Genomic DNA, 15319 nt, shown 5'->3' with positions numbered 1-15319 from the left:
ATGGATATTGTCATCAGACAAGGTCTTTTTCCTGGGTTGGGGGAACTCAGAACTAGAGGGCATAGGTTTAAGGTCAGAGGGGAAAGATTTAAAAAGGACCTAAGGGGCAACCTTTTCAATGGAGGGCGATGCACATACGGAATGAACTGTCAGAAGAAGTGTTGGAGGCTGGTGCTATTACAGCGTATAAAAGGAATCTGGATGGGTATATGAATAGGAAGGGTTTAGAGGGATATGAGCCAAAGTCTAGCAAATGGGGCTAGAATTAAGTTGGGATATCTGGTTGGCATGGACGGGTTGGACCAAAGACTCTGTTTCTGTACTGTTTGTCTCTGTGGCTAAAAGTCAGGATGCACAAGATGTGAAATTTCCTAAAATTCCTTTGCAGTTGAGTGCCTGGATACTTGTACTGCATCATCAATGGACACACAATGATATACTCTGATATATTTCCCAGTGCCATAGGAAAGCCCTTCAACAGGCATATTTTAATGATCACAGTTCAGGACTACATCTCAGTGCTTGTTTGGCCCTAATGATATGAATATGCATATTAATGTGCATGAGCTAGTTTTTATATTGACAGGAAGAGGATAATCATATATGCAGGCATACTTCTGTTACTATTTTAAAGTTGCTCATCTGTCCTTATTTTTATCCTGTTCAAATTCCTGTGCTAAATTTGTCATGTGTTAACTACATCCTCTGGCTGTTGAGGGACCTAGTTCACTCCAATACTGGATGTAATATTTAATTATAATTTTAGACATTTTTCATTTTAAAGACTGAACCAAAAATTTATAGTGGGAACAGCTGGTGGATTTGAATGTTTAGTATACCCACATTTACAAGTAATAACAACTGATCAGGTGTGGAGCATACATTTCATATCTATAAGGGACAGTGTTAGGGGTTGTAAAACCACTCCACATTGTGTTGGCACATAATATCAAAAGACTGAAGACAAAGGAAGTACTGAGTAACTTGAACTCTTCACTGTATGTTTCTGAGACTCGAGAGTCTAGAATTTCTGAAATAACAAGGATCATTCCATCTGAGGAAGCTGGGCAAAGTACCAGGCTGCAGTTCTTAACACTTGTGCTTATCTACATTCTTCAGTAATGCATTTTATTTAATTGACTGTCTGTTTGGCCATTTTTTTGATTCAGCCAGAGCCTGATGTGTGTGAACAGTGCTTTGTTCTTCTTTGCTGTTTCAGGGACACCTAATGACCAGAAATATTCAAGGAAGCTGCTCATAAAAATATTTTTAATTAAACTAAAAACAAACAACCTAGATTTTGAGGTACTTTTTGTAGGAATTGGATATTATTGTATTTGATTAGCATATATAGCATGTGTAATAAGTAAAATGTCTAATATGATGGCTTGGTTTTTTTTTATTTTGCAATGTATTGGAGTAGTTGCATTTCTTTTGTTTGAGTAGACTCCATCAGGTAATGACCACCTCTGGAAGATTTATGAACTTCATTAAATTAGGAGGTCTTGAATAAAATTCCTGTCTTTGGACATGTCAAACAGCTGGTAAAAGTTCAAACATTTGTTTGGTATAGGAATAATTCCATGGGGAGTGAGAGGTACGATAATAAGCAGGGGCTTATTTTGAGTTTTATGTTTCTTGGTCTTCACTGCAAAAGTACCATAAGCACGGCGCAACCAGTACAGTTTAGTTGTCTTCTCAACCCATCCTGTTCTTTAATTGTTTTGTTCCTTCCTCCATTAGATACTTTAATGGGAAACATTTCTGCTGTGCATGTTAGGCAATGATAATCTCCAACAATAGATATGCTACACTTCTTCAGCATTAAAAGCATTACCTTCACTGAAATCCTGATTAACCAATGACCAGAAACCTTATTGGATGACCCATATGAATGGTGTGGCTACAATAACAGATTATAGTTTGCCTTTTCGTTCCCTAAAGCCTTTCCATTTACTATCCAGCCACAAGTAAGAAATGATCTCCTCTTGCTTGCTCCAACAGCATTCAAGGTAAAAGCATTCTGCTTATTTGGCATCTTCACCACTTTAAGTATTGACTTGCTTCTCCAGTGTCAGCAATGTATGTCATCTACAAGGTGGAATGCAACAGCTTGTCAAAGCCTGTTTTTTCCCCCCCAAATTTGTAATTTCTACTACTTAGGTTAATAGCATCAGGTGCCTGGGAACCCCATTTCCTACAATTTCCCTCTGTCTTAACCTGTTTTGGAATTGTATTAGGTTTCACATTCCTACCAGTAAGTAAAATTCCTTCTCCTGAATTTAGTTTCAGTCTCTACCACAGGTGGGCTGTTGTATTAAATTCTTTAATAATTTAATGTGCCAATGTAATACTTTCTTATAAGAAGTTAATGTCAAACTTGGCTGCAGGTTATCATTTCTCATATGGAACCAATTAGTGGCAATATAATTGTCTGCTTTATTAATATTAAATTTTAAAGGCAGTTCCAAAATAGTGGGTAAATGAAAGGGGTTATGTCACCTGTTCTGCTGATCAGCAAACCATCTCATTTTTAAGCTATTAGTGATCAAAGAGCAACTTAGATTGTTTTATTGAGAAAAAGGTGCAAGGTATTTATGTTCAGAGACAATATTAACATGCTCTGAATTTACAATGGGATGGATCTCAATGTTCTGGAAAGTTGTAAGTATCAGATTCTAAATGATCCACTTCCAAGATGAAAGGGAGTGAAGGTTGAGGCTAGCTGATTAGCCTTATTAGTTAGAAATATTAATATATCATCTTGCCACAGGAAAAAAACAAGCAATCTTGAAATTGGGTTATCTGTGCTTTCCTACATTCATAAATACCAGACTCTAAGCTTCTGTATGGCCAACAAGGGGGAAGGGCTGATTGATTTTTGTAAGCTATCACAGTTGGATGAAGAGCTAATCTGGTTTCCAATCAAATAGACACATGCCAGGAGATTTGCTCTGGTGTATTTAGGTTGAAGAATTGCTGTAATTGGTTTTGCTGGTCATTGATTTTAAGAAACAAAAGCAAGAAAAAATACCTGTAAGCGAACACTGGCCATTGCCACTTGGCAAAGTAGGAAATAAAGAACCCATTGGAGGCTGAGAGCAGCTGTTGTTTGTTTGGTATGGGAATAATTCCATGGGGAGTGAGAGGTGAGATAATAAATGGGGGAATTATTTTTGTTATAATAATTAAAGTCATAGCTTGAAGACTCTGAAAAGAACAAGTTCTTGTGCAAGTGAAAAAACATAGGTCCGCCTAATCAATTCTTGAATAGAATATCAACTTTTAACTGTCACAACATTGTGTCACCATAATTTAAAAAAAATGAAGAATGCGAAACAATTCATTCTGCCTTTGTAATCAGGACTGTTTATTGAATGACATTGTTTTTATAATCAATCTGAACCTTTTCATCTGTTTTATTCCATGTTTTAAACTGACATTAAGTTGTTTGGTAGTAATAAGTAATCTATTTCTTATTGCCATTTGTGAAACAATAAGTTTGTTTTCAATAAATTTAACTTGTAAATAATAAAGCCTGGTATGATTTACACTGGTTTTGAAACAGCCAGGGAAATTGATCACCTTGCTGATGTAAATAGTTTGTTACACATTTGCGATGACTTTTGGAAAGTGAATCTCAAATTCCGTGCACTCTTCCCAATTGAGTTGTGACAGGTTAAAATATATGTTTGGGGCTCTTGTGATAATATCCCTATCTCTGAGCCCAAATGCTCTGATTCAAATCCCAGCTGCTTCAGAAATGTCATAACAGGTTGATTTAAAAAAAAAGTATATGTTTCCTCATGTCACTGTTCCTAATATTTGCAATTCCAAATGGGGAAGTTCATAAATACTTTCCTTTTTCATCTTTTGCAGAGAATGGAATAGTCAAGACAGAGAAAGTTTATAATGTAATGTTGGCTACAGACCGTTGCCACTATGTAAAGAGTAATCCTTATACAGATTCCCCTCAGTCTATAGGTAAGCATTTCCAAAGTACTTCTCTTTTCAGCAACAACCTGATCATCCCTTCCCATTACCTAATGCACGTTTGGCTATGCCTTAATCTGTATTTCCAATGCAATGGGCTTTGAATATTGCAAGAAATTATTGCTGGCCTATTTGAATTATTGACCTCTTGACTCTCGTTCTAGAAATTAGGATGGGTTGCATTTAATTTAGAATTTCAATAGATATTTTTAGAATAAAATCATATTTTATATTTTTAAAATTTCCATATATGAACATCATAGCCTGATAGATAAATATGCTTTTCAAAAAATACTTGTATACTCAACTTATCTTATTCACCAGAGAAAACTTGTGAAACAGCCATAATAACGTGTAAGTTCCTGTGATTTTTGTGCAAATTTTATTGTGCACCTTCTAGTAAGTGATGACTTCCATTATAAGTGGTCTGTTTTGAAATCCAGACTATTTATAGGAAGTACCTGAGCAGACAAGATGCAGAATTTTTGATTTTTTTCCAAACATTATGTTAAGCACATGCTGCCCCTCCTCTCAGTAGAGCCAAACTGCAGTTTCCTCCTCTAATTTTTTTTACCTCTGTTTGAGTGAGGGATTGTTGTTTATGACTGGAAACACACGTTTGATCATAAGCTGGGTGTACGGAATCTTAATTGCTATTTGTTTTTCTTTATTTGAAATAATCGTATTTAGAGAAGTAGTGATGGTTTACTAACCTGAGACTCAGGTAGTGTTCTGGATGCCTGCATTCGAATCCCACCAGGAATTCAATAAAAATCTGGTATTAAATGTCTAATGGTGACATGAAGGTAGCCCCACCCTCCTCTAGCTTATCTCTCCACGTTTCAGGCTCTCTGCCTTTATTCCTGATGAAGGGCTTTTGCCCAAAATGTCGATGATGCTGCCTGAACTGCTGTGTTTTTCCAGTACCATTAGTCTAGAATCCAGTTTCCAGCATCTGCAGTCATTGTTTTTACCTCGTTGATTTTAACCCTACTGTGAATCCCCCTTCTTGCAAGGATGCCTGCCTTGAAAAAGTTTTCCTCCTCTCTCTACAAGACTCTCAGGGAGTCCCTCTCCCACTGCAACTCTCAGGTCATTTCCTCTGCCCTGAAGCTCTTCAACCATGTCGTGAAACAAACTTGCTACTACAGCCACATTTTGCTTCCTCTGTGCCTGCCTCCGTAACCAACTCATCCCACACGGACTCCGGACCAGCTTTAAACCAGCAGAATTCGGACCCAAACAGGACAAACCGTACAGACTACAGATTCAAAAACACCAGCAACAGTTCTCCTTCAAGATCCTCTGCTCCACGGTCGCAGCAATGCGCCGGCACCTAACCTCTCTACAGTCATCCCTGCCTCAGCTGAGGGCCACACTCTCTCAGAATTGCAAAGGACCCACTCTGTACTACATCCTCAGGAGAATTCATACTCTCAACAAACAGTATTTCAATTCCATCTCAAACATCAAAAACTGTAAGTACGACAAACTTTTATCTACCCACCTCCATAACCAGCACTCCTCAAACATTCCGGAAGATTCCCCTGGCCTCGGAAACTACTCAGACGCCATTAGCCATGCGGCTGATGCAGCTGCCACCCCCACGCTGATTGATGATGTCACTTCCGCCCCTATCATGGCCACTCCCACAGCCACTTCTGCCCCCTCACAATTTCTCATGCATCACACATGGCATCACTTCCGTCCCTCACATCATTGCTGATGCCACACGCTCAGTGACTTCCACCATCCCTACTGCCGTGGTCACCACCACTTCCGGCCCCACCAGCGCCACTCACCTGCATTCTGCTGACACGCTCCCCACAGACCCCACTGTCACTATCCCCACCCCCCAGAACCCCGAGGGGAACACTACCCCAGCTCATGACTCCACCCCCATTCCCCCCACCACCACACCCACTCCAGTTACAGGTTCCGCCCCCACTCCCAGCTCCACAACCACACCAGATCCCAGCTCCCAGCCCTGCCGAGTTTTCACCATCCCTCCAGACCTCCCCCTCACTGAGGACGAACGATCAGTCCTCAGCAAAGGACTCGCCTTCATCCCCCTCCGTCCACGCATCAATGAATTTAATACATGCCGTGACGTCGAACAATTCTTCCTCCGCCTCCGAGCTTACTTTCATAATCAGGATTCGCGCCCACCTTCCGAGGACCCCTTCGCCCACCTCCAACACACTGCATCCACTTGGACACCCCGCGCTGGCCTATTACCTGCCCTTGACCTCTTCATTTCCAACTGCCGCCGGGACATTAACCGCCTCAACCTGTCTACCCCCCTCCCCCACTCCAACCTCTCACCCTCACAACGCACAGCCCTCCAATCCCAACCTCACCATCAAGCCAGCGGATAAAGGGGACGCAGTGGTAGTCTGGCGCACTGACCTCTGCACCGCTGAAGCCAAATGCCAATTCGAGGACACCTCTTCCTACTGCCCCCTCAGCCATGACCCTACCCCCCCATCACCAAACCATCATCTCCCAGACCATACAGAACCTCATCACCTCAGGAGATCTCCCACCCACAGCTTCCAACCTCATAGTCCGGGAACCCTGCACTGCCCGGTTCTACCTCCTGACCACCCTGGCCGACCCATTGTCTCAGCGTGCTCCTGCTCCACTGAACTCCCCTCTACCTACCTTGACACTGTCCTATTCCCCCTAGTCCAGGAACTCCCCACATACGTTCGAGACACCACTCACGCCCTCTACCTCCTCCAAGACTTCCGTTTCCCCGGCTCCCAATGTCTCATCTTCACCATGGATATCAAATCCCTCTACACCTCCATCTGCCATGGCAGGGTCTCCAAGCCCTCTGTTTTTTCCTCTCCAGACGTTCCCAACAGTACCCTTCCACCGACACTCTCTCACCCTTAACAATTTCTCCTCCAAATCCTCCCACTTCCTCCAGACTAAAGGGGTAGCCATGGGCACAAGTATGGGCCCCAGCTATGCCTGTCTCTGGCTACGTAGAACAGTCGATCTTCTGTAATTACACTGGCACCACTCCCCACCTCTTCCTCTGCTACTTTGATGACTGCATTGGCGCCACCTCGTGCTCCCACGAGGAGGTTGAGCAATTCATCAACTTCACCAACACATTCCACCCTGACCTTAAATTTACCTGGACCATCTCTGACACCTCCCTCCCCTTCCTGGACCTCTCCATCTCCATTATTGACGACTGACTTGACACTGACATTTTTTACAAACCCACCGACTCCTACAGCTACCTGGATTACACCTCTTCCCATCCTACCTCTTGCAAAAATGCCATTTTGTATTCCCAATTCTTCCGTCTCCACTGTATCTGCTCTCAGGAGGACCAGTTCCACCACAAACACAGCAGATGGCCTCCTCCTTTAGAGACCGCAATTTTCCTTCCCATGTGGTTAATGATGCCCTCCAGCGCATCTTGTCCACATCCCGCATCTCCACCCTCAGACCCCACCCTTTCAACCATAACAAGGACAGAACGCCCCTGGTGCTCACCTTCCACCCTACCAACCTTCGCGTAAACCAAATCATCCGTCAAGGTTTCCGCCACCTCCAAAAAGACCCCACCACCCCTTTCCACCTTCCGCAAAGACTGTTCCCTCCATGACTACCTGGTCAGGTCCAATCTCACCTACAACCCACCTTCCCCTGCTACCGCAGGAACTGTAAAACCTGCGCCCACGCCACCTCCCTCCCCTCTGTCCAAGGCTCTAAAGGAGCCTTCCACATCCATCAAAGTTTTACCTGCACATCCACTAATATCATTTATTGTATCCGTTGCTCCCGATGCGGTCTCCTCTACGTTGGGGAGACTGGGTGCCTCCTAGCAGAGCGCTTTAGGGAACATCTCCGGGACACCCACACCAGTCAACCACACCGCCCCGTGGCCCAACACTTCGGCTCCCCCTCCCATTCTGCCATGGACATGGTGGTCCTGGGCTTCCTTCACCACTGTTCCCTCACCACAAGACGCCTGGAGGAAGAACGCCTCATCTTCCGCCTCGGAACACTTCAACCCCAGGGCATCAATGTGGGCTTCAACAATTTCCTCATTTCCCCTTCTCCCACCTCACCCTAGTTCCAGACTTCTAGCTCAGCACTGTCCCCATGACTTGTCCGGATTTGTCCTACCTGCATATCTCCTTTTCCACCTATCCACTCCACCCTCTCCTCCCTGACCCGAAACGTCGATTTCGCTGCTCCTTGGATGCTGCCTGAACTGCTGTGCTCTTCCAGCACCAGAATAATGATGACATGAAACCCATTGTTAGTTGCTGGAAAAAAACCACTAAAGTCCTTTAGAGAAGGAAACCAGTCTATGAGTGACTGTACACCGAGATCATTGTGGTTGACACTAACTGCCCTCGGAGGTGGTGTAGCAAACTCTGTTTTATCAATTTCTAGGAAGTCTCAAAAAGAAGTGAAACCAGACGGATCACCTGGCTCCGGCCCCAGAAGTGACAACGGCAAACTGAGCAATGCCAGCTTAGCAGAGCCCTCCGTTTGGTGGATGGTACCAAGAGTGGGAGAACTGTTTAACAGACCTGTCAGGCAACAGCCTTGCATAGTCATACTCATGGAATCATACTTTCCAGCCAATGTCCAGATACCACCGCCAACATATATAGGACCAAATTACTGCAGATCCTGGAATCTGTACTGAAAACAAAAAAGTGCCAGAGATCACAACGGATCAGGCAGCATTCATGGAGAGAGCAAGCTAATGTTTCGAGTCAAGATGACTCTTCATCAGAGCTGACGTACAGCATCACCCTTCTCCCGAGCTGATGTACAGTGTCATCTAGACCCAACATGTTAGCTTACTTTCTTTCCATGGATGCTGCCTGACCTGCTATGATCTCCAATACTTTTTTGTTTTCACCACCATCAATGTGCTTGGATATGTCTTGTTTCACTGCCGTGACAGACCTGGCAAAGGTGGTGGCACAGTAGTACACAGTCAGGAGGGAGTTGTCCTGGAGTCATACCTAGCAGAAAAGAAGATGGTTGTGTTTGCTGGAGGTCAAACATCTCTGTAAGACTTCCTCAGGTAATGCATTTCAGTCAGCTTGCTCAGATATGTTATGATGCGCCTCTGGATCAGATAGGCCTTAAATTCAAATCTTATCGTCCCAAAGATACGGATGCTACTTGTGTGCCACAAGACTATATAGTTCCTCAGATACCTTCTAATCAACCTGTTTAGAAATGCTATTACACATGACTGGAGCAGATGGGTCTTGAACCCAGACATTGTGACCCTGGTGTAGGAACACTATCACAGTAGCGTTCTAGGCCCAACCATCTTGAACTGTTCCATCAATGACTGACCCTCTATGATAACATAAAGTGGGATGTTTGCAGATGATTACAAATTTCACTACCATTCACAACAACATAGATACTGAAGTAGCCCATGTCCAAATTCAGCAAAAGCTGGACAATATCCAGGCTTGGACTAAAGAGGAACAAGTGTCATTCGTGCCGGACAAATGCCATCTAATGACCATCTCTAATCAAAGGATCAATGCATTGGCCATTGACATGCAATGATGTTGCCTAACTGTCTCCCCTCTCTCACAAAAAAAATGTTCATGTGAAGGGGATTACAATTGACCAGAAACTAAACTGGACTAGTGAAACAAACAGGCGAAAATGAGGACTGTAGACGCTGGAGATTAGAGTTGTGAGATGCTGGAAAGCACAGCAGGTCAGGCAGCATCCGAGAGCAGGAGAATCGATGTGACGGGCAAAACCCCTTCATCAGGAATTCCAGCTTTTCCAGCACGCCACTCTCGATTCTAGTGATACAAATACATTGGCTATTAAAGTGGGTCAGAGGTTAGGAATCTTGCAGTGAATAACCCAGCGCCTAATTTCTCTGAAGTGTGGGTTCACCCACCTACAAGGCGCAAGTGAGGATACTGATGAAATATTCCCCACATGTCTAGATGAGTGCACCTTCAACAATATTCAAGAAACTTGGCGCAGACCAAGAGAGAGCTTCCCTCCTTAATAAGAGCCTGTCTGCTGCCACTTTCCCTGCTCTGTTTTATGAAAACATTAATCAGATCTAAAGGGAACAAATCATAAGGTTAAGCTTTCTTTACCGCATTCATTGGCTATCCATTCAATTATACGCAACTGCAGGAAAATACAAATGCTGTTGACCTGTTGAGCACCTGTTGACACATTCTGCTTGTGATAATAGTCGCAAGCACTACCAAATTCCATTACCTGTTATCAGGTGGGTTTGGCTAGCCAGTTTCTCCTCTCTCCACTCTTCTACCCTCTGCCCTCAATTATCATTCATTTCTAGCAGTTGCTCATGTCTGCATTCTTGCTGTCTCTGATTTCCAGTCTTGGCTTGTAGGCAGCAGGTTTCTCAACATGGGGGAAGCAGGCAAATTGCCCCAGATACCCCAAAATGCTCCTTTTAAAAATTAAATCGAAAGGGTGATTGAGTAATTCTTCAAAAAAAGTCATACCTCCCTTCCCAAAAGTGGGGAGAAAAGGGAGACAACACCTCTCCCTCATATTGTCTGTTCCAGCTCCACCATTCATAGATTTTGCTTCTGTTGTTGTTACTCCGGTTTGAAAAATAATGTGATTTGAAGGAGTAGTAAGGACAGGGAGGATTGAACTCTGAATGAGTTTGTGCAGCAAAGTTTCAGGGGACTAGAACAGTGGCTGTTCAGAGGGAAGTGTGTTTTAGGGCCAAGACTGAGCATCAGTGAGGAAGGGGAGGGAGCAGCGCTTGAGTGTCAGTGGGAAGGATGTGCTGGGGAATAGGGAAAGGGGGTGCAGAACTCAAATGCTAGACTGGCGATGAGGAAGCTCACTAAAACAAGCTATAGGTTGTTCCTGATAAGTAAACTTTTGGGGAAAAAAGAGCTGTTGAGAATGCTCCTCAATCATGCTTATTTTTATTCACGTGTAGGACATAGGCATCGCTAGCTGGCCAGTAATTATTGTCTAAACATTGTTGCCCTTGAAATAGTGGTAGTGAGCTGCCTTCTTGAACCACTGTAGGCCATGTGCTGTAGGTTGATCCACAATATCCTGAGTCAGGGAATTCCAGGATTTTGATGCAGTGACAGTGAAGGAACAGTGTTATATTTCCAAGCTTGGAAAGTGCTGTCTAAGGATCTTTAGTGCATTTCTACATATTTGCCTACAAACAAGCAAACTTTGTCTCTTGTGTTTCAAAGAATGTGGTGCTCAAATTTAACTTGAGTGAAGAAATCAAATTCCTTCTAAAACATGGCCTTCCAGTGCTAGACAAGGTAATTTATCATTGTAAAGCAACAATATTGGTACTGCATAGACTCCAACTAAAAGCCTACGAGATACTTCAGAAGCACACAGTATTGAACCATCAGTGGAACTGGCTGAAGAAACCCACAGTGACATCAGGTAGTTCAAGAACGACATTTGTCTGCTAAGGGAGCTTCTGTTTATTGGTGTTGTTTCTGCAATAGATCAACCAGTTGATTTGGAAAACAGAGTGGACATTAGAATCAGCCGCTGTCCTACCATTGCAAAATTTATGGGAGATTTTAGTTGTCATAAAATAATTGTGCAGAAGGAGGCCATTCGGCCCACCATGTCTGCAACAGCTGCCCAAATGAGTGTCCTGACTTAATGCCATTCTTCGCTCTTTTCAAAACATGCACTTTGTTTATAGATTCCAAGTTTGAAAACTGAAAATGTACATAGTCTTTGGCGCTTGTGGTGTCCTATTCCTCTAAAAGAGAACTTTATTTTAAGATAGGATTCAGCGCACACACAAAGGTAATGTTAGTATATGAGTGCATTGTCTAATAAAGGAGTTAGTGAATGTGAGAAAGTAGTCCTTGAGTGCCTCACTTGTAGCCCTCAAAAAAAAATTTTGACCCTTGACAGAGAATCCTGAGACTTATTTCATTTGTTGTGCTCCATTCATTGTGTTATAATGATGCTTTGTACTTAAAAGTCTGTTTTAACAATGTTGCCAAGGATATCATTTGCATATTGCAGCTATACATTTACTCACATTAATTGCAAGATTTAAAAATGTTTTACATTTGTAAATAATTGGAACTTGCTTTGTTTTATAGGTTTCCAAGCTACAATCAGTGCTCCACACATGGTAAGTGCAAGTAATTTTTTGATAAAGTGCTGCCTTTATATTGAAGGCTGTGTATGTATCAGTGGGGTTTACAACAGTATTAGTTGAGCCTATGCTGCAGACCGCAATGCAACTTTGACTCAATGTGAGTAGAGCTGAAAGCCAGAGAAAGTTGATGGTCTTTGTCATTAACACCTAGGCTTGCTAGAAAAACTAGAATCAGTGGTCAAATAAAAAAATCCTTTAATAGTTGGAGTCATATGTGAAGTAAAAGAAAATGATTTTAAATGTCAGAAGACGATCATCTCTGCCCAAAGAAGTCACTTTAAGTTCCTCAGAATGTCCTGGACCCTTTATAAGATCGACAAGCTGTTTAGCAGAAATTTAAATGGCAACTCTCATACCTTGTGACATTTAAAATCTTGAGCCAGTTTAAAGTCAGGATATTTTCCTATGACCTCCAGAGTACAGCAGCATCATTGTTAAAACCTTCTGTATATTAGAAGTAGGAGGGAAGATGTCACCATTGCTTAGAAATTGAATTAGATCAGCCGTGTCACTACTGTGGCTTCAAGAACAGACAGAGGCTGAGTGCTTTAACAGTGCCTTCTGAACCTTGCGACCGGCTCAATTGTGATGGGATGCTCATTTGGATGGGTTGTTGTCACATCAGTGCTCCAAGTTCAATACCGTTATGAGGGAGCAGTTGGCTTGATTGGTGTTCCTGCTGTGGACTTCCATTATTGGGTGTCTACTCGGCATGGAGGAATTCGGGGTGCAATCTAGCAGTTTACTATGATTGTCACCTTCCTGGAATGTGTGCTGCTGAATTACTCACAGTTTTATGGTTTTTACTTGGTAAATGTCCCAAGGCACTTCACAGAAAAATAAGTAGACAAATGTTTGATACTGACCTAAACATTGATTATTATGGCACGTGACCAAATACTTAGTTAAAGTGGTAAGGTTTAAATGTTATGTTAAAGGGACAGAGTATAAGAACAGCTTGGTGCCTGGACAGATGATATAGTTGGAAAGAGGAGCCATTTAGTAGAGGTGTTGGCTTGGAGTGGACAAGTTCAGAAGTTAGATGACTCCAGGTTATAGTCCAACGGCTTTATTTGAAATCAAAGGTTTTTGGAGTGCTGCCCCTTTGTCAGGTAAAAGAGGAGCAGTATGATATTCAGAGTTCTGTCACCTCCCAGGTTTCCCCCTTAAGTTGCCATTCCAATTGATAATCCAGCATTGATGCTTTCTAACAAGCTTTTGGACAATTGATATATTCTCCACAGTGAACTGAATATAGTGTTGAGTTTCTTTGATTGCAAGTGAATAAATACCTGAGCAGACTCTAATGTTTACAGCTATCCTTTTTTCAAAAAAAATTTTGCTGTGAAATTAAAAGTGCCACAGTTAGTATATCTGATAGTGAAAAAACACCGTCTAATCAAAACATGCTAAGTTACCCAAACTTAATCCTTGGGTTGTGGCAAACAGCGTGACTCTGCTCTCCTTGCTGCAAGAAGATGGTCCTCTCCTGAATTATTAGTCTTTGTGGCAATCATGCCCCTGTTGTGTTACACAATGAATTAATAGTATTGGCCCAACAGCAGTGAAGGAATATGAATTATATGTGCAATTACAGATGATGAATGAGCTTCAGGGAAACCTGGAGGTGTTTGTGTTCCTGCAATATTACTGCTATTATCATTATTTGTGGTAGAAGTTAGAGTTGATAACTGTTTTGTAGTAATCTGTAGTGTCTTTTTCCACTGCCTATTAAACAACAGCAAACGTTTGTCAATAAGAAACCGCCTCAATCAAACTTTTTAGTGTCATCTAGTGTACGCTGATACTGCTGGTGCTAACGGTGCTGTTCAGCACCAATTTAGTCGCAGTTTATGGATTCTGGAATATAGAATACCTCTTCATTTTTTTTCCCTCCCCTCCCCTATCAGCGTTCCGCAAGGACCACTCCCTTCGTGACTCCCTTGTCAGATCCACACCCCCCACCAACCCAACCTCCACCCCCGGCACCTTCCCCTGCAACCGCAGGAAATGTAAAACTTGCGCCCACACCTCCACACTCACTTCCCTCCAAGGCCCCAAGGGATCCTTCCATATCCGCCACAAGTTCACCTGTACCTCCACACACATCATCTATTGCATCCGCTGCACCCGATGTGGCCTCCTCTATATTGGTGAGACAGGCCGCTTACTTGCGGAACGCTTCAGAGAACACCTCTGGGCCGCCCGAACCAACCAACCCAATCACCCCGTGGCTCAACACTTTAACTCCCCCTCCCACTCCACCGAGGACATGCAGGTCCTTGGACTCCTCCACCGGCAGAACACAACTACACGACGGCTGGAGGAGGAGCGCCTCATCTTCCGCCTGGGAACCCTCCAACCACAAGGTATGAATTCAGATTTCTCCAGCTTCCTCATTTCCCCTCCCCCCACCTTGTCTCAGTCGGTTCCCTCAACTCAGCACCGCCCTCCTAACCTGCAATTCTCTTCCTGACCTCTCCGCCCCCACCCCACTCCGGCCTATCACCCTCACCTTGACCTCCTTCCACCTATCCCACCTCCATCGCCCCTCCCCCTAGTCCCTCCTCCCTACCTTTTATCTCAGCCTGCTTGGCTCTCTCTCTTATTCCTGATGAAGGGCTTATGCTCGAAACGTCGAACTCTCTATTCCTGAGATGCTGCCTAACCTGCTGTGCTTTGACCAGCAACACATTTGCAGCTGTGATCTCCAGCATCTGCAGACCTCATTTTTTACTCGAAGATTTTTTAAGTTGAAACAGGTTTGGTGATGCAGTTTATGCATTTCATAAAAATCTGCACTTTTAGGTTATTATTAAACAGTAGAATTGTCTAGAGTTCTTTTTATTGTTTGTGTCACAACTTGATATTGTAAAGTTGTGTTTCAGTAAAGTTATATTTCACTTAGCATGTACCATTACATAGATGTTTATTTAAGGTAACAGGATATTGGAGATGGTCTATCATGTTATGATCTCTCCACAGTCATAGTTGAGTAAGCAGGAAATATTGTCCCACCCTCTGGTGGATAAATACAGTATTGCTGCATTTAATACTGCCTGATAGTGAACCGATCATAAAGTCACTTTTTACATGCTGAACCTTTTCGAGTGAATTTTAATATGAATGCAAGGCAAAGGATTGTGC

At 43.1% G+C, this 15319-nt stretch overlaps 1 protein-coding gene across 3 annotated transcripts in view; it reads left to right on the top strand.

The window, feature by feature from the left end:
• pcmt (protein-L-isoaspartate (D-aspartate) O-methyltransferase) overlaps positions 1-15319 on the top strand; it is a 57347-nt gene that overhangs the window by 10209 nt on the left and 31819 nt on the right. For 2 of the 3 annotated variants that reach the window (XM_060831734.1, XM_060831732.1), the window contains exons 2-3: positions 3880-3984; positions 12114-12145. In XM_060831734.1, the coding sequence (XP_060687717.1) occupies positions 3880-3984; positions 12114-12145 (137 nt within the window). The remainder of the gene's footprint in view (positions 1-3879; positions 3985-12113; positions 12146-15319) is intronic. The other variant, XM_060831733.1, reaches the window with a different exon arrangement.

This window comes from Hemiscyllium ocellatum, chromosome 10 (assembly GCF_020745735.1).
Source record: "Hemiscyllium ocellatum isolate sHemOce1 chromosome 10, sHemOce1.pat.X.cur, whole genome shotgun sequence".
NCBI lineage: Eukaryota > Metazoa > Chordata > Chondrichthyes > Orectolobiformes > Hemiscylliidae > Hemiscyllium > Hemiscyllium ocellatum.
The sequence above is the reverse complement of the archived record's forward strand: the minus strand, read 5'-3'. Positions and strand labels throughout refer to the sequence as shown.